The 25,489-nt window shown below is 37.0% G+C and overlaps 1 protein-coding gene and 1 non-coding gene across 18 annotated transcripts in view; one reads left to right on the top strand and one right to left on the bottom strand.

Annotated features, from left to right (window-relative positions):
• TTC3 (tetratricopeptide repeat domain 3) overlaps nucleotides 1–25,489 on the top strand; it is a 110,086-nt gene that overhangs the window by 27,063 nt on the left and 57,534 nt on the right. For 13 of the 17 annotated variants that reach the window (XM_006187475.3, XM_032467524.1, XM_014561598.2 and 10 more), the window contains 10 exons: nucleotides 4,733–4,787; nucleotides 11,767–11,929; nucleotides 12,864–12,909; nucleotides 13,752–13,872; nucleotides 14,875–14,938; nucleotides 17,182–17,242; nucleotides 20,356–20,440; nucleotides 22,744–22,878; nucleotides 23,523–23,603; nucleotides 24,436–24,548. In XM_006187475.3, the coding sequence (XP_006187537.2) occupies nucleotides 4,733–4,787; nucleotides 11,767–11,929; nucleotides 12,864–12,909; nucleotides 13,752–13,872; nucleotides 14,875–14,938; nucleotides 17,182–17,242; nucleotides 20,356–20,440; nucleotides 22,744–22,878; nucleotides 23,523–23,603; nucleotides 24,436–24,548 (924 nt within the window). The remainder of the gene's footprint in view (nucleotides 1–4,732; nucleotides 4,788–11,766; nucleotides 11,930–12,863; nucleotides 12,910–13,751; nucleotides 13,873–14,874; nucleotides 14,939–17,181; nucleotides 17,243–20,355; nucleotides 20,441–22,743; nucleotides 22,879–23,522; nucleotides 23,604–24,435; nucleotides 24,549–25,489) is intronic. The other 4 variants (XM_032467927.1, XM_032467999.1, XM_032468118.1 and 1 more) reach the window with 1 other exon arrangement.
• On the bottom strand, nucleotides 8,423–8,494 carry TRNAA-AGC. The gene has a single exon. It is a non-coding gene; the product is annotated as a tRNA-Ala (tRNA).

The following is a 25,489-nucleotide window of genomic DNA, read 5'->3' as shown; positions in this document are numbered from 1 at the left end:
CTGCACTGAGGCTATTGGCCTTCAAGAGCATCAAGAGGAGAGTAAAGGATTTTAAACTGAGGGGAGATAGATTAATATCTTAAAAAGAGCATTCTAGTTGCAGTGAGGAGAATGGATTTGGAGGGGATATGGCATGAATGTGGGTTAGGAGGCTGTTGCAGTATTCTCGTCCAGAGGTGATGGTGGCTTGGAGCAGGGTAACGGCTGTAGAATGGAGAAGTGGGAAGATTTGAGATACTGTGGAGGTAAAATTGATAGAAATTGTTTATGGTTTGGTGTTGGGGATCTAGGCAGAAGGCAGTGTTTGGAACTGTTCTGAGGTTTGTGTCTTCAGCAGCTTCATGGATTATAGGCCCACTCCCACACAGTGGGGTCACTGGAAGAGAAAGTTGTAGGAAGGAGAGCTTGACTTCACTCTTGGATGTACTGAGTTGAAGTGTTCTTGAGGGATCTAAATTGGAATGTTGTGTAGGTAGTGAGTTTTGTGGATCTGGGACTCAGAGGAAAAGTTTGGGTAGGAGACGCCCATTTGGATTAGTTAACCTAGGTAATTTGAAGTTGTAGTTGTGGGTAAGCTTGGGGAGCTGATTCTCAGCTATTACTGCACATTGGAATCATTTGAGTTTTGAAGAATTTCCGCCCCTCCAAGATTTGATTTCATTAATTGGGCATTGGGCTTTTACAAGTGCCCCCAGATAGTACTAATGTGCAGCCATGGTTGAGACCCACTCGTCTAGAGAGAGCATGGGTTGAATTAGAAGAGGAACCAGTACTGAGCTTTGGGAGACGAACGGCGGCCAGTAAGAGAAGGGTGAACCCACACGGGAGGCTGTTAAGAGATGGTAAGACAGATAGGAGGAGAACTAAGTATGGGATCGCGGAAGCAGGTGAAAGAGGGGCCAGCTGTGCCTCGTGCTGAGAAGCCGCCTGCAGTTTGGTTTTAGTAAGACGGACATCTTTTAGTTACCGTAGGGAGAGCTTTCAGTGCTAAGCTTAAACAGTTACGGGGTAGGAGTGGATTGAGAAATGTGGGTGCGGAAATGGAGACAGCTAGCATAAGCAGCTGTTGAAGATATTTGGGGAGAGAGGCGATGAGGAGCAGAAGAGGTTTGCCATTGTATTAAGACATTTTTGGCTGCAAATAACAGAAATCTCTGATTCAACTGGTTTAAATGGTGAAGAAAACTTAAACTTACCCAAGAGTTCCAGAAGAAAGTGATTCTAGGGTTGTATGTTTAGTGGCACAGCAATTTCATCAAAAACCTAGGGTTTTTTCCCAGCCCCACTGTGTGACTTGGACTTCAGGCTGTCCCTTTAGGATGGCAGGATGGCTACTGTAATTCAGATACCGAGCTGGATATTACAGTCTCCAGCAGAAGGATGACTCTTGGAAACTTCAAAAAAAATTTAATATAGATACTGAGAAGTGTACATTTCATAAGTGTATAGGTTGAATTTTCAGTAACCAGACAAACATAACCAGCACCCAGATCACAACCCCAGTACCCCAAAAGTTCCCCTTGTTCATCCTTCTAGTCATTACCGGCTTCCTCTCCCAGGAAAACTGCTATCCTGACTTCTAATACCATAGGTTAGTTTTGCCTGTTTTTGTGCAATATAAACGGAATCATGTAATATGTGCTCTTTTATGTCTGGTTTTCAGCATTGTGTTTGAGATCCATATTGTTGCATGTAGTTGTAAAGTGTTCATCTATTGCATGAATATACCATATTTTATCCATTCTATTGTTGATGGGCATTTGGGTAGTTTCTAGTACTTGACTTTTATAGATAGTGTCATTGTGAACATATGTCTTCATTTCTGTTAAGTATATAATCAAGGAGTGGAGTTGATGGGACAGGAAGGTGTGCTTATATTTAGCTATAGTACATAATTTCCAACGTAGTTGTACCATTTTACACTCCTTCCAACAGCATATGAGAGTTTTGATTCCATGTCCTCACTAACACTTATTATTTTGTGTCATTTCATTTAGACATTCTGGTGGGTGTGTAGTGATACGATGCTGTGATTTTAATTTGCATTTCCTTAAGTTGATTAAGAATGTTTAAGTTGAACATTTTTCATATGCTTATTGACCACTCAGTCTCCTTTGTGAAGTGCCTTTTTGAATCTTTTGCAATTTTTTTCTTTTGAGTTGAATGTCTTATTCATTGGCAGGTTTTTTTGTTTGTTTTGTTTTGTTTTTTAATTCTGGATATGAGTTGTTGGTCAAGTGTATGTATTACAAATATCTTTTCACACTCTGTGGCTTGCCTTTTTTACTGTTTTCACAAATGGAAGGTAGTAATTTTAATATAGTATAGTTTATCAATTTTTTTCCTTTATGGTAAGCATTTTATGTGTTCTGATTACAGTGTTTGCTTGTTCTACAAAATGTTCTTGTTTCTTCTAAAAGCTTGATTTTTTAAAAATATTTCTTTGTCTTTTTTTTTCCATTGAAGTATATAGTTGGTTGCAGTGTGTCAGTCTCTGGTGTACAGCACAGTGTCCTAGTCATGCATATACATACATATATTCATTTTCACATTCTAAAAGCTTGACTGTTTACCTTTGATATTTAAATTTATAGTCCATCTGGAGTTGACTTTTGTATTTAGAATGAGGTAGGGTTCAAGGTTGATATGAATGTCCAGTTGACTCAGCCCCTCTTTTTAAGAGTATGTTTGCTCCGTGCACTACAGTGTCACCATTGTGATATAGATGAGGTGATTACATATAAGGATCTGTTCCTGATTTATATACCCTATTCTGTTCATCAGGTCTTCTATCTTCAGATAGCTTTTTTTTTTTTTAATGTGTAATTTTAGTAGGTATCGCTATCTGGTAATATAAATTTCCTTGTTTTGTTCTTTGTAATTTCTTTTTAAGAAAAGAGTGATGAGTCCCCTTAGGTCACACGACTACCCCTAAACCAGGCAATGAAGGAGAATGGGATTGCCATGATTGGCTTAAATTAATTAGAAATTAACTCTAAATCTTGTGGTAGTGAGGTAGACCCTCAAAACAAAAGTCAAGTAATCAGGTAGAGGAGGGGATAGCTACTGGGGTAGATTACCCCCAATATTAGCTTAGGGTTTAAGACATTTTTATTTATTTGTTAAAGATGAGAGAAATCTGAGCATATTAAAATTTGATAGGAAGTTGGACAACGGTGTGAATGTACTTAATGCTCCTGAACTTTACATTTGAAATGGTTCAAATGGTAAATTGTACATTGTGTATATTTTACTACAATAAAAAAAATTGATGGGGCAGGTTCTTGAGAAGGAATGGCTAAATTTACACATGAGAGAGAGGATACTTGATACTGTAAAGAAGGACAGTTATATGGCACAAGTGGAGAAATTGGCCATGTAAGGAAGAATAGGACACCTTTATTGTAAAATTTTGTAAAGGAGAAAAGGTAGGGCCAAATGTGAGTTGGTCTTTATGTTTGGTGGTAGGAAATTGAGAGAGTTCTCTTTGATGTCTCCAGTTTACTCATTGAAGTAAGAGGTCATCTGCTGAAGGAAAAAGCAGGGGTTGGAAGTTTGAGGAAAGGACCTAAGATGTGAAATGATCACTTTACAAAGTTAGAGAATGGTTTGATCTAGAATGATTGCTTAACAATGTTGAAAGCCTCTTTGGGTTGTTGGAATCATGAGTAAATAGTGCTACCAGTATGCTCTGCTGTGTAATTTCCTCCAGCAGTACTTGGCTCTCTAGATGTAGTTATGGAGAAAGCAGAAAGTAGGAGTGATCCAGCCTTGGGTTTTGCCATACAGCAAAATGTAAACACAAGGACAATGAAGTATAAAGAATTAGTATACATGTGAATATGAAACGATGAACCGGCGAATCTTAAGCTAAATCAATCAGGAAGTAGAAAAAAAGAGAAAGTGGGTAAGTCAGTGAGTTGGCCACCCTGAGGAGATAGCAGGAACAGGAACAAGTAAGATAGAAGGAGCTAGGTTATAGGGGAGGGAGCGAGATGCCTGAAATAGTCATCTGGGGGTTTGAACAGTTTTGAGTGGTGAGAAAGTTCCCAGGGAGGGCAGTGGTGGGAGGCTGAGCTGGGGTAAAGCAGGAGGTCACTGAATGTAAGGAAGCCAGGAAACTGTGAGACTAGGAGTTAGGTTTTAGTACTTGCCAGTTTACGAAGACTGTGCTTTGGCATAGTATCTGAAAACAGGCAGAACTGAATTATTATCCTCATTTTACAGGTGAGAAAGTGGGCCTAGAGAGGTCAGTCACTTCCTAACAGCCCCAGTGACAGTCAGTGACTGAATTGGACTTAATCTCTGAATCATGTCCTAAATTTGTGCTCTGTCCACTATGGCTTAGCTGATGTGTTGTATGAAAGATCTGGGGGTTTTATTTTTGGAGATCAGAAGCTTGCTGACGTGCAAAAATAGAACCCAAAAAACTGTTCAAATAATAGCAAGAAGTTAGGCATAAGTAACATGGTTAGTTGTGTGCAGGAAATACTCCAGAAGTATTAAATGTAGTTATTCCTGGGTAGTTGTGATTGTGACTCTGGGTGACTTTTCCCCTTTGTTTTACCTTTATGTATTTTCCAAATTTCCTATAATGGACAGATATTACACGGATTAAAAAATTGAAAACTAGATTATATATGGAAAATTAAAGTATAAATATATATATGCAGTATATGATGCCTTTATTTTTAAAAGTTTGAATATTTTATTTCTTTTTTCTTTTTTAAAGAAATGCACTTGGTGATGGAAAGAGAGCTATTATTCTGAAGAACAATTGGACAAAGGTAGGTTTCTTTTATGTTTTACATTGGGCAAATAGTGCCAGACAACTTTGTAAAAAATCTGTTTGCAAGATGTAAATTCTCTAAAAGTGCTGGATAAAATTATGCAGAGCTCAGGAATGTGCCAGGGGAATCTTCAGTTCCATAGTCAGAAAGGAGATGTAGCTAGCACGGCAGTAAGAGGCTGCGTGTGTCTGAGGAGGTCGAGTAGCCCATAGGAATCTTGGGGCCCCTTAGTGAGTGAGATGCCGGCATCTGCACGTTCTGGGTGGATTACAGACCTCGCTGTGAAAGATGAGACTTAAACCTTAGACGGAACCATAGGAGACTATCTTCATAATCTTGAGGTGGGAAAGAATTTCTTAAATAACACAATGCACAAATCAGTGGGGGGAAGGGGGGAAACTGATACATTTGACTGTATCAAACTTAAAAATTTCTTTGTGTCAAGACACCATGAATAAAGTCATAGTCTGGGAGGAGATAATTTGTCATATGTATAATGTTTGTAAACTAATAGGGTCGTATTCAGAACATGCAAAGAACTAAAATAAATAAGGAACCCAGTAAATCCAATAAAATAAAAGCATTTCAGAGATGAGGAAACCTGAATGGGTAATAGAAATAAACTGTATTTCCCTTCCTAGTAATTAAAATTGTAAAGAGCTAGAAACCAAGAGAGCCCAATAGGAACCCTCCAAACAGAGCCACATGGACACCCACAGTGAAAAGAAAACTGTGATATTGTCTGAGTCCTTCAGGTTGGCAGAAGTTAAAGAGACCAGTAGTCCTGATTACTGGTGAGTTCGTGTGCTAACAGGAACTTTCAGTAAACCAGTCACGGTTGAGTTGGTGGTGGCCAGCTTCGAGAGCACTCTGATGTGTATCTGCCGTAACTGATTCTAAGGGTGTGTGCCCCACAGACATTCTTGCATTTGTGCACATGGTGAGAGGTGCAAGGTTGGCCACTGCAGCACTGTTTTAATGGCACAGAACTGCAAATACCTCAGTATCCATTAATAAAGTAGTGGATGAATGTGGTATTTTCACATGATCAAGTTGATACTGTGAGCTGTCTGATTGGTCTCCTGTCTTGAAAATCCGTTGTTTCTCCAACCTCATTCCTGCTCTCTTTCCGTCCACTCGGTGTTGGCCCACTGGCCTCCTCACTGTTCCTTAAACATGCCAGGCCCACTCCCAGTTTGTCCTTGCTCTCATTAGAATGTCTTTCCCCAGAGCATGAGCTTCTCCCTTATTTCCTTTCATTATTCACTGAAATTTCTTTCCTCAGTGAAACCTTCCCTGACCACAGTACTAAAATGCCAGACTTGTCCCTTCCTTGATACTTGCTACCCTCTTTTCTCTGCTTTACTTTTGTTCCTCTTAGTATTTATCATTACTGAACATACAGTACATATGATTTAAGCTGTGTTGTTTTTTGTGGGTCCTTCAGTATAGTGTGAGCTCCCTGAGGACAGGTTTTTTTGTTGTTTGGTTCATTCTTGAACCTGGACTGCCTGAGAGCTGCCTGGCATGTAGCAAGCACTTGTGAATATTTGTTGACTTAAGGAATGAATTGAGTGAATGAGTTAACTGGCTTAGCAACGTTTAGATTTTAAAAGCAGTGTTTACATATTTTTTTTTATACCAGAGTGAGTAGAATCATGGAATTTTAGAGTCAAAAATTGTGATTCAGGTGGCCTAGGAGTGTATCAGTCTGGGAATTATAAATTCTCCAGGTGGACTTCTGCATCCACATTTTGGAGTCACTTTTTAAACACCTGATTTTATAGACGAATTTGTTGAGTCCCAGAAAGGTAAAGTGACTTTTGCAAGGTGTCATTGCAAGTAAAAGACAAAATTGAATTGAGAGTCTGGCATTGGATATGCTTCTATTTGAAGGTGATCAGTTTGTTGCCATTTTCATTATGGGTTACTGCTGTACTTGAAACAGAATGTTTGCTGATCACTGAACCTGGCATTTGGCAGGTGCTCTATAAATTTATTTACAGAATAAATGGATGATAGAGTTCTTAACACTGAAACCTAGACCATGATTGTGGTTTTCCAGAGAGAACTTTTGCTATTTCAACCTATTATCAACTTAGGAAAAGAATACCAAAACTTTCTTAATTACTTTGAGGACTTTATGTAGAATGTTTATTCCTGGCTTAATTTGTTAAACATGAAATATTCACTCTTTTTTAAAAAGACTTTATGTTTTTAGAGCAGTCTGGGTTCACAGAAGAATTAAGAGGAAGATCCAGAGATTTCCTATAAATTTGCTCCCTCTGCTCCCCCCGTTCATAGTCCCCCCATTGTCAGCATCCCCCAACAGAGTGGTACATTTGTAGGCTGATGAGCCTACATGGACACATCACAGTCACCCAAAGTCCATAATTTGTCTTAGGGTTCACTCATAAGTGTTTTACGCTCTCCGGGTTTGGACAATGTGTAATGACATGTATTCCACCATTATGGTTCATGCACAGTATTTTCACTTCCCTGAAATCCTCTGATCTGCCATCCTTCCCCCCAGACTCCTGGCAATCATTGATCTTTTTACTGCCTCCATAGTTTTACCTTTTCCACAACTTGGGATCATACAGTGTACAGCTTTCTCAGATTGGCTTCTTTCATTTAGTAATATGCCTTTAAGTTTCCTCCATGTCTTTTCATGGTTTGATATCTGTTTTTAGCACTGAATAATAATACACTGTCTGGATGTACCACAGTTTATTTATACATTCACCTACTGAAGGATGTCTTGATCATTTGCAGAGTTGGACATTTGTGAATAAAGCTGCTGTAAAAGTCTATGTGCAGGTTTTTGTGTGGACATATGTTTTCAACTCCTTTGGGTAAATACCAAGGAGTGCAGTTGCTGGATTGTGTGATAAGAATATGTTTGGTTTTTTAAGAAATCAACAAACTTTCTTCCAGAGTGGCTGTAACATTTTGTACTTCCACCAGCAGTGAATGAGAATTCCTGTTGCTCCACATCCTTCCAGCATTTGGTGTTGTCAGTGTCCTGAATTTTCGTTGTTCTAATAGAATTTTCGTTGTTCGTAGTGATATCTTGTTTTAATTTGCATTTCCCTGATGACATATGATGTGGAGCACCTTCTCATATGCTTATTTGCCACTGTATATCTTCTTTGATGAGGTGTCTGTTAAGGTCTTTGGCCCATTTTTTACTTGGTTCTTTTCCTATTGTTGAGTTTTAAATGTTCTTTATATATTTTGGGTAACAGTCCTTTATCACGTTTATCTTTTGCAAATATTTTCTCCTGGACTATGGCTTGTCTTCTCATTTTCTTGACATTTCTTTCACAGAGTATAAATTTTAATTTTATTCAAGTCCAGCTTATCAGTTATTTCTTTCATTGGTCATGATGCCTTTGGTATTTTATCTAAAAACTCATCACCATACCTGCAGTCTTCTAGATTTTCCCCTATGTTATCCTATAGGAGTTTTAGGTCTTTGATCTATGTTGAGTTAATTTTTGTGGAGGATGTATTCATTTTTTTTTTGCATGTAAATATCCAGTTCCAGTATCATTTGTTGAAAAGACTATTGTCAAAGATCAGTTGACTATATTTATGTAGGTTTACTTTTTTGTTTATTTGCTTTTTAGTGGAAATACTGGGGATTGAACCCAGGACCTTGTGCTTGCTAAGCACACGCCCTACCACTGAGCTATATTCCCTCTGCCACCTTGTGTATTGTCTTTTGATGTTATACAGGATGCAAACCAATAGCCTCACAAATGTCCTCAAGAACCTTTTACTTTTGAGGAGTATAATAGGACTCTTTTGTTTGGGAATGAGAAAACCTAACTCAGATTTGGCATAAGTAGAAGATGGAATTTATTACTGGCTTATGTAATTGAAAAGTCCAGGGGTCAGCTTCAGGCATGGTTGGATCCATAGACGTTTTTCTTTCTATTTCTCAGTGGTGCTTCCCTGTTCCTTAGCATCATTTTCAGTCTTTTTTCTCTCTGTGCTCTCTGTGTTCCTTTTTACGTCGGTTCTGTTGCTGTCTCCTCAAGTTCACAGATCTTTTCTTCTGCTGTGTCTAATGTGTCTTTATTTCTATCTAATTTATTTTTCATCTTAAGTGCCATAGCATTCATCTCTAGAATTTCAGTGTATTTCCTATATATTTCATGTTTTTACTTAATGTGCTTACTTTTCCCCTTAGCTTCTTGAACGTATGAAATATATTTGTAATGGTTTTAATGTCCTTATCTACTAATTCTATCATCTGTGTCACTTCTGGCTCGTTTGTAATTCATTTTTTTCTCTTTATTATATATCACATTTTCCTTCTTTGCATACCTAATAATTTTTGATTGGATACCAAACATTGTGAATTTTATCTTGTTTGGTACTAATATTTTTGTATTTCTGTGAATATTTTTGAGTTTTGTTTTGGGATGCAGTAAAATTATTTGCAAACAGATTCTTTCGAATGTTGTTTTAAGCTTTGTTGGGCGATACCATAGTGGTATTTGGTCTAAGGCCAATTTTTCATCCACAACTGAGGCAAAACTCTTCTGCATACTCTACTTAATACTCCGTGAATTCTGGTGTTTTCCACTCTGTTCGGTGGAGATGGGAATTATTCCTGGTCCTGTGTGAGTGCTGACTCCTGTTCTCTTTTAGTTTTTCAAGTGGTTCTTTCCCTGGTTTGGGTAGTTGCCCCATATGAATGTACTGATTGTACTCAGCTGAAGACTCAAGCGGGACTCTCTGAAGATTTCTGGAGTTCTCTGTCCAGTTTTCTTCTCTCTGGTCCTCTGCCCTGTAGACTTGAGCTGCTTTGGCATTTGTGGACTCCTAGCTCTGTCTTAACTGAGACCATATTCTCTACCTTGGGTTCCTTCTTCCTGTGCTGTGGCTTCGAAACTCCTTCAGTAAGCTGGAGCAATCATAGGGCTTACTTTCTGTGTTTCTCATCTCTGAGGGATCACTGCCTGATACCCAGTGTCTTGTTTGCAAACCTTTGTTTCATATATTTTGTCCTTGTTTGTTTTAGACAAGAGGGTGTATCCAGTCCGTTACTCCATCTTGACCAGAAGTGGTAATTAGAGCATAGACTCTCTTGCCTTCATTTTGAAAAAGTGGAAGCCCCAAACTGATATCCTAATAACTGTTAATTCTAGTGGAAAGAGGACCTCTTTTAGTATTTAGGTAGTACACCTGTGGGATGCCTCAGCCTGATCTTGGTTGAGCCATGTGCCTGCCTGTGGATCAGTTACTGTGACCTGGGCAGTGGTATATCTCCATGGATCAATCTCCAGGGTCACAGCTATGCTTCTGCTCCACCAGACATTGTTGAGATGGGGCACTAGGGTTGACAGTCCTGCCGTTACTGTGTGGAGTAGGGATATGGGGGCGCAAAAAAGGAGGGGATGCTAGGCAGATGAACAATATATGTGATAGAGAAGGAGATGGTGTCAGAGAACAAAACTTTCTTTTGTAATTGGGTTCAAGAAACTTTCTGAGATACCTTTAAATTCAGACAACTTCAGCAGAGATACCTGAATAAACTTTTTTCAACTGATTGAAGTTATACTGGGTTTTACAGAGTCTAGGGAAAACGACTCAGTAAAGGATGAGAAAGGTGGGTGGAAAAGAGAAAGAAATAAAGTGTTTTCTACAAATTTACCAGGTAGGGTTTATAATCTCTTATAATTTCTTACGCTGTGATCTATTTAATGCAGTTATCTAGACTTTAAGTTGATACATGCTTAGTGGATAGAATTTTGGTGTTGTAGCATATCTGTGAGATCTCTATTTTCTTATGCTGTTGGAGGAAAAGCGGAGTTTAACTAAATGCACTCTGGACTGGAATCATCGATCTGAGCTCAAATAGTCTGGCTAAGAAGTGCTCCAGAACTCCCGAGTGGGGCTGGTGCACCAGAGCCGGAGTCTACAGGCACTGAGCCTGCATTAGCAGAGGGCCTCTGGTTGTTTCTGACTTCTCTCAGTGGAGGGTTTATCTTTCTTAAAAGGATCACTTACTTCTGATTTCATACTTTCTCATAGAATCAGAATGCTCTTTGTAAAATGTATAGTAGAGGAAAGAGCTCTGGACCTGGAGTCCTAAGATCCAAGCTCTTTTGTTTGTCTCTAAATAAACGTGGCAATAGGCCTCTTACATTTGTAACTTGCTTCTTAGGTGGACATACAGTGGGAGTTTGGTTTGGGAGTTGGCTAAGTTAGCCCCAGGTTTGGTAATATTAGCTTTCTAGATTAAAATGTTCATGTTTAATATAGAAGATTTCCCAGTCTGCATAAATGGAGCAGCCAGGACTATGGTTCTGCAGCAAAAAAACAAAACAAAAAAACCCAATCATTGGAATTACGAATAAATCAGTGGTTTTGGATCTTTTCTTGAAGCCAAGAACTATACTTAGAGATAAACTACTTAAAAGCTGATTAAGACAGAGAGAAGGAAGATCTACCCTGGATACATCCCTTATCTGTGCCTGTGCTTGTCAAGGGGTTGGGAAACTACTGCACAAGCTGTTTGTTCCTATCAGCGCTAAAATTCTTTTGATTCCAAAAACGTAGGGAATGTAATGACTTAAAGACTATTATTGCCTGCAAGTATTTTGAAAAAAATTGTTACTCATTTATAATGAATTATTTTTATAGTTAACTTGATACAAAATAATGTATTTCTTTATTAGTAGAATACGTTCAATAAAGTTTGAATTATTTTCTTTGGGGAGGTACAGAAATACTGATCTCTAGTCAGTTGTTAAAAAATACTGTGATTACTGTTCATAACTTTTCACTTAGCTCATTTAGGTAATTTTATTTCCTGAGAGATAATAACATTTTATTTTTTATTGATAGGCTCCTAATCTAACATCTTAACCAGTTTTCAAGCAAAATATTTTTTCTTTATCTATTTTCTTTAACTTAAGCATATTTTTGAGAAAAAATTAAATTTATCTTTTTGGAACAGGGTCATTATCGTTATTGTGCTGCTCTTTCTATGCTGGGGGAGTATGACTGGGCCCTGCAAGCAAACATAAAAGCTCAAAAACTCTGTAAAAATGACCCTGAGGGAATCAAGGATCTAATTCAGCAGCATGTAAAGTTACAAAAACAAATAGAAGACCTGCAAGGTATTTCACCTAAGATTCTTTTGGTTACAGTCGAATTCCCTTTAAAACTTTTGAAGGTGGGTTTCTTGGATTAATGGAGGACCATAAATCAATTCTCAGATGATTTGTACTTAATTTGTTATCTTAGTCAACTCACTTAAGTTTTTCATTTCTATTCATGTAGAATTATGTTAGTATTACATTCCAGTAGGTAATTATAAATGATTCGTATTTTTATTGAAACAGACAGCAACAAATTATTATTCTTTTGTAAAAAAAATGCCTTTTTGAAGTTTTGAATGAAGTAAAGCCTTTTTGAAACCAAGTTGTTTTAAATTTTTTCCTCCATTATTATAATTACTTCCTTAAGAAAAGGCCCTTCACCGTTTGTGGCTAATTCTTAGTATACTTAATGTGTATACACACACACACACACACACACACACACACACACACATATATATACCCTCAAAATTAGGCTAGGGATTCTAGATTCTCATTCTGCCCTTGTTTTCTCTCCTAAGTAATTTTGCTTTCCCCAGTGCCTGAAGTTACCTGACTCTATACTTTGAACATACTGACCTTTCCTGTTCTTCTCTGTGTAGTCAGTGTCTCATGAAGCTGAGCTGAGCAGTCCTATTTTGCTAGCAGATGTTGTCATCCAACATAACATGATTATAAGATTGTGAGCTCTTTGAAGACAGTTACCATCTCTAATTCAGATTTATATATTGCTGCATCTAGTCAAAGATCACATATAATGGGATGTCTTTGTGTAACATTTTGTTAACACCATCCAAAAACTAAAAATATCCAGAAAACGTGAAGTTGTTTAGGTTTATTTTTCAGTTGTCTGTATTTGATATTCTTAATGTCAGCTCAAAGGAAATGTGAAAATCTTAAAGTATGTGTTGCCAATCCGCTGATTACCGTGTATGTGTGATTGCTTTTATAGGTCGAACACCAACTAGGAATCCAATTAAAGCCTTTTACGAAAGCAGGTGAGTTCATATCAGATGGGTAGCTGTTGCTTGGAAGGATTTTGCTCTGTGAGTTTAAGAATTGCTGTTTGATGCGTTAGTAGATAATAGTAACCACAGTAAAGCTGGGGATGGAAGGATGAAAGGAGACTTTTTAAAGTCTTTGTAAGATCAGGAGACCTGTGATTTGTTGGATTTGGTTTGCTTACTGTTGTGCTGAACCACCTGCATATGTATATATTGGAGATCAGTAGCCTAGACCTGTGGACGAAGAGGGGTGAGATGGTAATTGGTTGTTACTGTGCTTAAATGGCGCCAGTTTTGGCCATGAGGGTCCTGGCAGCCAAAAGCATGGAGCAGGGGTACAGTCTGCTTCTTTTACTCTTCACCTCTGTCCTGGAAACATCTGCCTCCAGCCTCCTGATATTTTTTCAAAGGCTAAGACACTTCTGTTAGAAATAGACAGCAGATAGACTTCAGTATGCTCATAAGAAAACAAATTGCAGCCAGGATTCTCTTTTTAACTTGGTAATTAAAATGGATTAAGCTTTTTCCACATGCTTAGATGTCTAAGATTCTGACGCTCTTAAATTTAAAACAGGGGGACTTCCTTATTTTAATATTAGAAACTAGGATACATATCTTAAACTGTTCTTAATCTATTTTGAGGTTTTAATACCAAATTTAAAGTAATATTTATGTATAAAACCCAGTCTCAGAGGTAGAGATTCTTTTTGAAACAGCATTACCTTGCTTTCAAGGAAAAAAGGCTATAATTGCTGAAATTTCTTTGTTTGAGGGATAACTTTTTAAAAATGTTCATCAATAGAAATAAAATGATTATTTCTTTTATTACCACTCAGGGCCTGCATACCTAGTTTATCAGCACCTGCATTTAGTACGTCGCTTAACTTTGTGGAGACTGAAAAATATTCCAGAAAAACTAACCACGAAATGGCAAACGGTGGTAATCAGAATCTAAAGGTAAGCTCAATTAAAAACTAAAATTAAAATTGTAATTTCAAGTACAGATAGTCTGATAATATTTTTGTGATAATGGAAACTAAGTATTTTGGTAATACGAACCCCTTTTTGCCTATTGATATCAAAAGAATGATTCTCTTTTTAATAAATAATCTGGCTACCTCCTATGACTACAGTCTTAAAGATATTATTTCAGCATTACAGAATTTCTTTTGAAATCACATTTGTGGGCTTTCAAAATATTTTTCCTAAATTTCATTTTGCCACTTGGATAGTTCCCTTTTTTCCCTTTACTTGTCTCTCAACCAAACAGTCACTTGGAATGAGTGACAGTGGGGTCTGTAATCTGCTTGACTGCCTGGTACTGCACCGGCCCACCCACCCAGCTTGTGCTGTGCTGGGTCTTGGAGGCACCCCATCCCAATTTCTGCCCAAGGTATTTTTTGCAGCCTCTTGCTGCTCTTAACAGCAGTGGTCCCCAGCCCTTGGTTCATTGCTTTGCTCAGCAGAACTTCAGTGTGATGATTTCTTAGGGCACCTCTAAGCCTATAGCCTGGCTCTGTGACCAGTGTCCAGATGACCTGTATCTGAGCTAGCGTCTGAACTGTAGTATACTCAAAACTTAGCAGGTTATCACCAAGTTCACATTTACATTTCTTCCTGGGCTTTGAGGGCGAAAAAAGGGAATTGGTGTTTTGGGTTAGATGGGGGGAAGTAGGCATTGAAGGGAATGTTTCCAACCCACCATATAATCCTTTTGTTGTTAATAATGAAAATCTTGAAGAGGTTGTATGCAGTTAGGGAGAGGAGCATGAGGAAGGATGTGATAGTATTAATTCAGTATTTATTGTTCAATACTTGCCATTTTGTTTGTTTATTCATTTGGTAAAGCTGGCTATTTTAGGTGTCAGATAAATACTGTTCTCTATTTTATTATTTAGCCATTGAATTCTTCATGGCCTTATTTTTTGGGAAGTCTTACTAATTTTATTTTCATGGTAGGCGGCAGACGAAGCTTTGAAGGTAGATGATTGTGACTGTCATCCTGAATTTCTACCGCCATCAAGTGAGTTTTTTTTCCTTACGTAAATTGTGGCTGACTTAGTGCAGTGTTGGCCAAACTTCTGTGCTCCAGAATTTGCCCAAGCCTCACATATTTTCTGTTGTTCTCCTTTTACTTTACAATGCTTCTGTGTCAAGAAACATTGAATGTTTATTTGAAATCAGTGCTTAGTCTTTTCATATTATTTAATACATTTAATTTTGGAAGTCCAAATAGAAGGAATGGAAAGGAGAGATGAAGTTCTTCGTGGTCTGCTAATTTTCACTAGGCCAGTGTTTCTCACCTTTTATTTCATTATCTACTTCCTGCCCCTAGAGCCTTTTTAGACATTTTTTTCCCTAATAGCACTCTTCTCATGATACCACAGATACTGTTAATCTGTTTATGTTCTGTGTACCTATGTGCTTTATATATAAAAAGAGTTCGGTATTTTTCATCTCCTAATAACCTTCTTGGGGCTGATGTCGCCCCTGTTGAGAATGGGTGCTGTAGTCTAATACTAGTTTATTTAAATTATATTTGCTTAGTACATATTTTTATTTATGCACTTATAAAAACGGGGACACCAACAGGACCTCACCTACTTGGCATCTTTGGGAAATGAAAGGTTCCAGAAGAGCGAATACTCAAGCCTCACTTATTAGTCTCCCTTTATACTGCCAGATTTTGATGGAAATCATTCTAAAGGGATTACATTCTTCTCTTTTAAAACAGGGTTTAAGAGAATACAGATTTTTCTCTCCTTTTTTTAGCCATTTAAAAAAAAATTGAAGTATAGTTGATCTACGATGTTGTGTTAGTTTCAGGTGTACAGCAGAGTGAGTCAGTTACACACACGGATTTTCTTGATGACTCAGGGTTGTTACTGCACACAGGTTACTAATCTCACGCTTTTCATGTGTTCCTTCTGGGCTTGCTGTGGTGAGATTGTTGGCCTTCTGGTTAGTGATCCTGTTGCTCTCTTTGCTTTTCACTTGTGTTTTGGTTCATTTGGGTTTTTTTTCAGTGTTTTTACTTGTGGCAGCCATTTCTGTCTTTTGCTTCCTGCAGTTCTGCCTCCTCTTAGGCTCCAGTGCTACGTATGCAACTACTTACTAGTAGTTAGCACTTCAGCAGAATTACAGAGGGGGCAAACTCAGGTGCTTACCTGAGCTGATGTGACTCTCATAGCATATGGAAAAACTTTGAGGACCAAACTTTTTTTTTTTTTTTTTTTGGAAAACAGCTTTTAATTTGATATTTCTCAGGCCGTTATTATCAGATAGCACATTTAAATAAATAATTTAAATACTGTCCACATTTCCGCATCTACATTCAAGTCAAATAAATTGAGATCCCAGGGTTAGATTAAATCATTTTGCCCTAGTTCATGCAGAACTCTTGTATCTTTTTAGAAGCCGCTTTTGTCTTCTGAGGCCTCCAGAACCAGCTCAGGCTCTCATTCCCCTCCCTAATACATAGGCTCTGACTTGCCTCTGCTGTCTCTCCTGAAGCTTCCATCAGTACACCCTGTCCCTGTTGCTGTGCTCTGTCCTATACAGCTTTACAAATGTCCTCCCCGCCTAAGAGTGTACAGTGCTCCCTACTCCTGTGGGTGAGGTAAAGGCTGAGCTCACAGAGCTGGGGGATCAGAAACACTGGGCCTCTAAACACTCACCCCAGCCTGCCCTTGCAGCCCCTTTCCAGCCTGTCCTGACTCAACTTGCAAAATCACACAGGTTTACTTAGTGTTTCTTAAAATGAACTTCATTTGGCCCATTCTGTGCCAATCCTACTTGTCCTTAAAACTAAACACAAATGCTGCATTCCCGCTAACGCTTTTCCCAGCCACTCCAGCTCAAGTGATTTCTCCCTTCTTGGAGGTATAAGAGCAGTTACTGTGGAATTAACACGTCAGTAACAACATGATATCTTCTTTTCTTAGTGGGGATTGTTTAATTACTGAAGTGACTGTCTTTTCTTCCCATTTGTTATGAGCTACCTGAGGACAGGAGCTACAGCCTGTATCTCTTCTGTATCTACTGTAGGCCTAAATGATAATCATGATTATAGTTTATAATAATTTTATAGCACACATTGAAAAGCATCAGTAGCTTCTTTTTTGGCTTACTTGTTTATAGTTTGACTCACATAATATTGCTTCCTTTGCTTTCTTAGTCCAATTTACATTTTCTTTTATTGTTTTACTTTCAAGCTTGTAGATTTTTATGTACAGATTTCAAGAATAAATACTTTTATATTTGCAGGCCAGCCTCCAAAATATAAAGGAAAACAAAAATCCCGAAACAATGAATTGGAGAAGTTCAGGTATGTTTTTTATCTAAGGGTTTTTTTTGGTTTGGTTTTGTTTCCATAATGTTCTCCTCCCAAGAAAAAAGAAAAAGGGAAAGGAAGTCTCTTTCAGGTAGTACCTGCCTTTACATATGTGTATTATCGTAAGTACTAAAATCCCTTTCAACTATCAAGGCATGTCTTTAGGAGAGGGTCATTTTTGGCTAAAGGATGATTAATCCTAGATGTTAATACTGATTTCTGAAAGTCATAAATATGAGATATATCAGTATTGATTTTTTAACATTCCAAAATACATGCTCATAAGAGAAAAATATTCAGACAGGTATAAAGTGAAAATTTAGTCTCCTTCCCTGTTCACTGTATTTCATCTCTGTCTATTCCTTCTCTAGTGCCTTCCTTTAAAAGCTTGCTGTTAGTAGTTTCTTGGCCATCTAGGAACTTGCTCTGCATACACTGGCACGAGTATATGTTTATTCAGAGGCTCTTTTGAGTAATTATCCCATTAGAGAAAAGGATTTACTAATGAATTGACCACTTATAAAATTAGTTCTACCAAACGTTTTCCCCCAATTAACAGTAGGAACTCTTACCACCTGTCTTTATAGTTAATCTGCTACCTACAAAGATACAAATTGATGACAAAGTGGAATTATAAATCTTACAACAGATAGAGAAATTCATGAAGTCAGTGAAAGTGATGCTGAAGAAACTACTAAGCCAATTTTGCCGCAGTTATACCAGTTTTCATCTCTTAAGGCTCATTCCTTGATAGGTGCTTCAAGGAGAATGATGGAATATCAAAGCACTAAGAGAAATTAGTAAAGCCCCATTTTTAAAAAATGACATTTAAAAAAACTTTTTTTTTTTAATTAAAGGATAGTCAGTTACAGTGTGTCAGTTTCTGGTATACAGCATAATGTCCCAGTCATATATACACATACATATATTCATTTTCATATTCTTTTTCATTATAGGTTATTATAAGATATTGAATATAGTTCCCTGTACTGTACAGAAGAAATCTGTTTTTTATCTATTTATATATATGGTGGTTAATATTTGCAAATTTATCCCTTCCGGTAACCATGATTGTTTACTATGTCTTCGAGTCTGTTTTTGTTTTGTAGATGAGTTCATCAGTGTCTTCTTTTTTCTTTTTTTAGATTCCACATATCATGTAAAAAATGACCATTTTTTGATGATGCTACAAAAATTAAATACAAAGCAAGGCCATAGTGCCTTATGTTATTCTATTATTTGTTAGAAAAGTCCTGCATCTCCCTCCTGGCCCCCCTCCCCTCACCACAGAAAGAAACCAAAACCAAATCCATGATCATTCTTTGAATACATAGTTATCATTTTAACCCATTTTGTTAAATTTATTTTCGTAATACTTTGTTTCTGTTTTCAAGCTGAACGCTCTTCTTGGTTGTGTCTACTTTGTGAGGTTATTTAACAATTAAAAGGGATAACCACATAAAAAATTTAGAGCCCTGGAACATGGTAAATACTGAATACACTTCAACTATCATTATTGTTCACATTATTATTTTCCTGGTTGTTAGGACCGCTCCAGCCTACAGCTTGCTTTTTTATCTCTTTCAAAATACCTTGAATACCTTCCCATATCAGAACATGGAGGTCTACATCCTTCATTTTCATGGCTGTAGGATATTTCATAGTGTAGATGTATGTGAAGGAGAAATTTCTAGAGTGGAATTGCTGTCAAAGGAGATGCATAATTTTAACTTTGGTAGATATTGCCAAGTTTTCCTCTCAGAATATGAGCACTGTTGACACTCCCATTAAGCTGTGTGAAGGGGTGTGGTATAATAAAAATATTTATATACTTGGTCTTTGTCCCCAGTTCCTGGCACAGAACTCCTAAGACCCTTGGAATTTCCTGAGTTATGAATTATTTGCTTCGTTATTCGTAACGAGTTCCTTTTCTCCCTACTTGAGTTTATACTAATGAAGTGACTCAAGGCTGGGCCCCTACCTCCAGGATTGAGGCTGGTCACCAGAAAGACCAAGCTTGTGATTGGTTGGAACTTTCAGCCTCACCCCCTGATCTCTAGGGGGAAGAAAGAGAGCTGGAAATTGAGTTTAGTCACCGGTGGTCAGTAATTTAATCATTCTTGCCTGTGTAATAAAACCTCAGTTAAAAAACCTCTAAACTTAGGGGCTCAGGGAGCATTTGGGTTGGTGAATACTTCAGGATGCTGGGAAGGTGGTGCACTCTCCAGACAGCTTGAAGGCTCTGTGACACCTCTCCCCACATCGTCCTGTGCATCCTTTGCATTGGGGCTGATCCTAAGTTATATCTTTCCTAATAAACTGTAATAGTAATTAAAGTGCTTTTCTGGGTTCTGTGAATTGTCCTAGGGAATTGTTGAACCTAAGGATTGGTCATGGGAACACTTGAATTTGTAGTTGGTGGGGCAGAAGTGTGGATAGCTTGGGTACCCCAGTGAGGCTGAAATGAGGGCAGTCTTGTAGGACTGGACCTTTAACCTGTGGGGCCTGAGTTATTAACTCCAGAGGTGGTGTCAAAATTGAATTGAATTGTTCAGGACATTCAGTTGGTGTTGGAAAATTGGTGTGGAAAAATGACAAGTATTTGATGTCCAGAAATTTACACATTTGGTGTCAGAAAACACCACCTAGAGCACCTGAATCTTCCCTAACCTCACCAGCATTGGGGGTCAGGCTTTCTGGAAAGGTTATATCTTACTAGATTTTCGCGTGAGATGGAGCACCCTTGCGGTGTTCATCGGGCACTTTTCTTGCGTCAGGACTTTGTTGTTATCGGTGACTAGATCTGTAATAACTTGGTGATTAGCATAAATCCTCCCAATTTCTTTTTTTTTAAAGCTATTCTTCCATATCATCTCATTAATCAGTTCATCTGGTTCCCCCTCCCCCTCTAATTTTATGAGGATTTTTATTGGATTTAGAGATTAATTTGGAGAGAATTGGCATCTTGGTAATATTTCTATTTAAGAACTAGTAATTCTCCATTTACTCACTGTTTAAAATGACCTTCAGTAACTAATATTTTTCTTTAAATTTAAGCAGGATTGTTTTATTTTAAAATAATTCAAAACAATTCTTTTCTTTTTTAGTTCTGGTTCACAAGGGAGTTTACCAGTAGATTTGAAAAACATCTTAGAGAAACAGTTTTCTAAGTCTTCGAGAGCTGCACACCAGGTAAAGGAAAACCTTTTCTAAAGGAAAAGCACATTCTTGGACATAACATTTTTCACATGAATTAAGTCTAATCATGTATATCTCTTAAGTTTTTTTTCCTTATAATTTTAGTTATAGACATATGATTTAATAGATGATTGCTAAGAAACCAAACTATCCATAGTTTGGATTTTAACTTGCTTATTATATGAACTGGAGATTTAACTCATGATTAACACTATAGATTTGAGAATCATTGCTTCCCAAAGTTTTAACTATTAAGTTAAATATTTTAAGATTTAAATTATTTTTAAAAAGGTTTAAGCACTTGTGGTTTTATTATACTTAACTATAAAACCATTAAACAGCAGACTCTTTATTCTTTGAATGATTTATCAGATAATTTTGTATATAATATTCTTTCTGTGATGTTTAAAACATAAGTAATAAAAAATGTACATTAAGGAGGAAGAGTTGAATATGCAGAGCACAGAGGATTTTTCAGGCTGTGAAATTCCTCTGACTTGATAGTTTAAATGATACATATAGTCATTATGCATTTGTCCAAACCTGTGGAATGTACAACACCAAGAGTGGTAAACTATGGACGCTGGGTGATTATGATTTGTCTGTGTGTTCATCCTTGATTATTTATATATATATATATATATACATACACACACACACACACACACACACACACACACACACACACACACAGCATTCTGATGAGTGACGTTTATAGTGGGGGAAGCTATGCATGTAAAGGGGAAAGGAGCATTTAGAAATCTCTGTATCTTCCTCTCAATTTTGTTGTAAACCTAAAACTGCTCTGAAACAAAACGTCTGGAATAATGCAAGGGATATATAACAAAAAGATTACTTTGAAGGAAATTTATCAAGCTAAATGCATGTATTAAAAGAATAAAGACTTTTAAATTAATAAAGCCTTCATCCCAAGAGCTAGAAAAAGAACTCAAAGAAAGTAGGAGGATATAACAAAGTAGGAAATAATGAAGTGGAAACAACATGTAATGAAGAATCCCCAAGCTAAAAGTTGATTCTTTGGCAACATAAAATTTGCACACACTGACTGAGAGAAAAAAAAGAAGGCACAATAAAACAATTTCAAGAATGAAAAACAGTGCATTACTATAGACCCTTGAATATTACAAATCCTATAATGAACAGAATTATACCAAGAAATTTGAAAATGTATATAGACCAAAAGGACAAGTTGCTAGAAAAATATAACTTACAAAAATTGACTCAAGAAGAAATAGAAACCTTCATGGAATCCAGAATTTACAGAGCCATGGCTAGTCACTATTTCAGTCATTGAATACCTGTAGAATGTATATTACAGTGAAAGGTTGTCTCTTTCTGTTAAATGTGATTTATATGAGTCTGCTTTGACAATTCAGTGCTTTATGTAAACACAATTTTATTTCTTGTAAGATAAAATATTGGTTTTAAACTTCACCTCTCCAAAATGTATACCAACATAGAACACAATACTTTTTTCAATATGTAGGGTCATTTTAAAATTCAGGTAGCTATTTTAGGTATATGTGACAGATATCTTACTAAGGACTGATGGAATGAAGCGTGTTTTACACATTTTTAATCAGTTTTCTAATCAATTTCAACAGCTTTCTAGTTAGTTGCATAAAAGCATTTTTAGAATCTCTAACAGTTGGAGATTTTAAAATTATGTCATTTTATATTGATTTTACTGGTTCTAAAAACCATTAAGGACTTAAATTGTAAAGACAGCCTGTAAAGATCAAAAGATTATTTAAATATAAATAACAGGTTTTTTTGAGCTGTTGTTCGTTCACCACACTTTTATTTAGGCCCTTGCATACGCTGAAGACTGGGAGAGATTGAGTGTATGGCAGTTCGAGTCAGCCCGCTCTCACAGAGCTTTCAGTACAGACCATTTATTTGTTCTGTATTGAGGGCAGTAATTTCCATTGGAAACAGGAGGCAATATGGGTCTGTTTTGTAGAATGAAAGAGGTTAGAATGGAATCAGTTCATTCAAGGCATTAAGGCACCATATAGTGTGAAATGAACTACCCTTTCTTGTCATGGGCAGCACTAGAAGTGTTGGAATTAAGATGGTGAAGGCAGTACCTTTTAATTTTTACTTTAATGGTGCTGCGCTGATAAAGGATTATAATGCATCAAGGATAGCTTTGGGTATTTACATATTTTATGATGAGTTATAAAATATAACTGCCCAGTGATGAACTTTGGCATCTTAAGTGTTAGACCAAACATGGATAACTCTAGATTACTAAAACAATTTCTCTTTTGCAGGATTTTGCCAATATAATGAAAATGCTCAGAAGCCTGATCCAGGATGGTTACACAGCTTTGTTGGAGCAGCGCTGCCGCAGTGCCGCTCAGGCCTTCACAGAGCTGCTCAACGGTTTAGATCCTCAAAAAATAAAGGTAAAACTGCCTCCTGGTAACTTGTTCATTAGTGCTACTGCATTTCAGATGAATATGGAAAAGAGCCAAGGCTTTGACTTCATTGTGTTAGTATATCTTAGAGCTTGCCGAGAGGGGCTGAATCTACTCCAAGTTGTGAGAAGCAGGTAATGCTCTGGTTCAGCCTGTGTGATTGCACTTGGTACGCAACCCAGGCTAGGTTTTCTCCGTGCCCTGTAGTTGGTGTTCATTAGAACACTTTTTCTCTTATTACAGTACTAAATCAAGGATTTGGACTCACTTTATGTAGTCACATCTTTTCATCTAGAAAGAAAGGATTAGCTAGGTAAATAGTTTATGCAGGGCTATATGAGAGGGGATAACTTAGTCTGTTACTCTTAAGAATATGACTCAGTCACCCTAATCTTATGAACCATGCCTTCAAGGATCTCTGAGACAGTGATTCTGTGTTTTAAACACTTGATAGCAGTGTTATTGCATATCTTTGCTAAACACAATTTCTAATTCTGTTTGGCCTTTATCCCAGTCATAGTGATTAGGGAGATTTTATTACACGTCTTTTACTGTTGCGGTTACCAGGTTGGTATGATGCAGCCTGTGCAGAATTATGTTCAGGTATTTGACTGGAGCATTTTTATTGACAGCAATTGAACCTGGCCATGATTAACTACGTGTTAGTAGTCTATGGACTTGCCATTTCTCTCCTTGGGATTGGACAGCCTGAGGTAAGATTTGTAACAGAGATAATAAGCAATTAAAATATGCCATTAATTTTAGAAGACATGTTAAAATAGCTTTCTCATTTTGGCTTATTTCCTTCTCTGTACCTTTTTTTTCTCTTCCAGTTTTATTGAGGTGTAATTGGCATATAATGCTGTATAAGTTTAACACATTGATTGCCCACTGTGGAATGGGTGCCCCTGAAGAAACACAGCTGTCACCAGATTTGGGTGACTTGGCAATCAATGTGTTAAGGTGTACAGTACAATGATTTGACTTACATATATCATGAAATAATTACCACAGTGAGTTTAGGGGGCACCTTCTGTATACTTTGTTGATAATTTTTTCTTAAATACCTAAATATAATTTCATTTGTGTTGTTTTTTTGAAAAGAAAATTTAGTTTGTGTTTCCATTAAGAAAAAAGTTATGCCAGACCATGTGTGGGAATCTACTTTTTATTTGTATAAAAAGTAAAGGACGTGATGTATCGTGGTAGACTTTTGGAAACACATTGAGGGGAAAGTGGCAAGTTGGAGAACGTAATAAATATTGTGATACCACTTGTGAACAGTTTGGAAAACTTACAACACAAATGTCATTCAGTGCCAACTTTTCATTCTGGAGCCAGACCATTTTGGTTGTGTCTCTGAGTATCCTTATGGTCAAAATGTATGTAATTACTAAGAAAATGAAATGCAGAAGGTATAATTTTGCCATAGAAATTTTTGAATATACAGTTTTTAATACTACACAAAAAGAACAGCCTCCGGGTAAAACCTGTTCCAGCACTCTCTTTTTGTGTAAGTGATCTGTGTTCTCTTTGCTACTGAAGGAATTATCTGAAGCTGAAAACCAGTTTAAGAGGATGATTGAACACTACCCCAATGAGGGACTCGATTGCTTGGCCTACTGTGGAATTGGAAAAGTGTATTTAAAAAAAAACAGGTTAGTCTAAACCCCACTGTTTATGCTCTGGGCTGGAACTCACTTGAAGTGTAGTGTGATGATGATCCCTTTTCTGGAGTTATCTGGTATCTTCTCTGTGGCACACTATGACAGTTGTGTTTACTTTGAGGACTGGCATTTCAGTATTAATTATTAAAGTACGGCCAGTTAGTTAAATCAACTATACCTCAATAAAACACACAAAAAACTAAAGTATGGCCAATCAATCCTTTGTATGTAAAGTATGGCCAGTATCTTTTAGTATATGTCATTTATAAATGGTAACTGAATTGATACAGATTAGTACTTTATAAGTCTGATTATTTAATTTTTTAGTTAAATACCTATTTCCTAAAAAAAGTAGATGGTTTTAATAATAAGTATATATATGTTCAAAGAGATCATGAGTTAGGAATAAAAATCTCTTTTGAACCTATAGTTGAAATCCTTACTCAGAATTTGATATGTAGCTATTCTCTAATTGTTTCATGTCTTATCCCCCCAAATTGCTGTATGACCATTAGAGGACAGGATTATGCCTCAAGCTTTAAAAAATAAAACAAAACCCTTTCTCTTCCTGCCATTTACACTCACTATAGTGGTAGGTATGTTAGATTACTTCCATAAAGAAATAACTGTTGACTGATGAAATATCATTCATAATTCTTAATTATCCTTAGATTTTTACGTAACTGTTTAGAGGAGATTTTTGTCAGACCATTGGTGCTCTGGGAACCCAGTCTTAGAGGGTGCCTAGAACAATCTTTAAAGATCAAAGAAAGTTCTTTTACTTCCTAAAGCTGCTGTTTGACCAGCTCAACTCTATTAAGAATCAAATAGAGGCAGGGAAAGTGAGAATTTAGCAATCACCTCTATAATAATAACAAATTAAATTAATTTCAGTGTTTAGTGTGAGCTGTTTAGGACCTACTGTTTAATGC

Source organism: Camelus ferus, chromosome 1, assembly GCF_009834535.1.
Source record: "Camelus ferus isolate YT-003-E chromosome 1, BCGSAC_Cfer_1.0, whole genome shotgun sequence".
In the NCBI taxonomy this organism is placed as follows: Eukaryota; Metazoa; Chordata; class Mammalia; order Artiodactyla; family Camelidae; genus Camelus; species Camelus ferus.
This window is presented reverse-complemented; position numbering and strand designations above follow the sequence as displayed.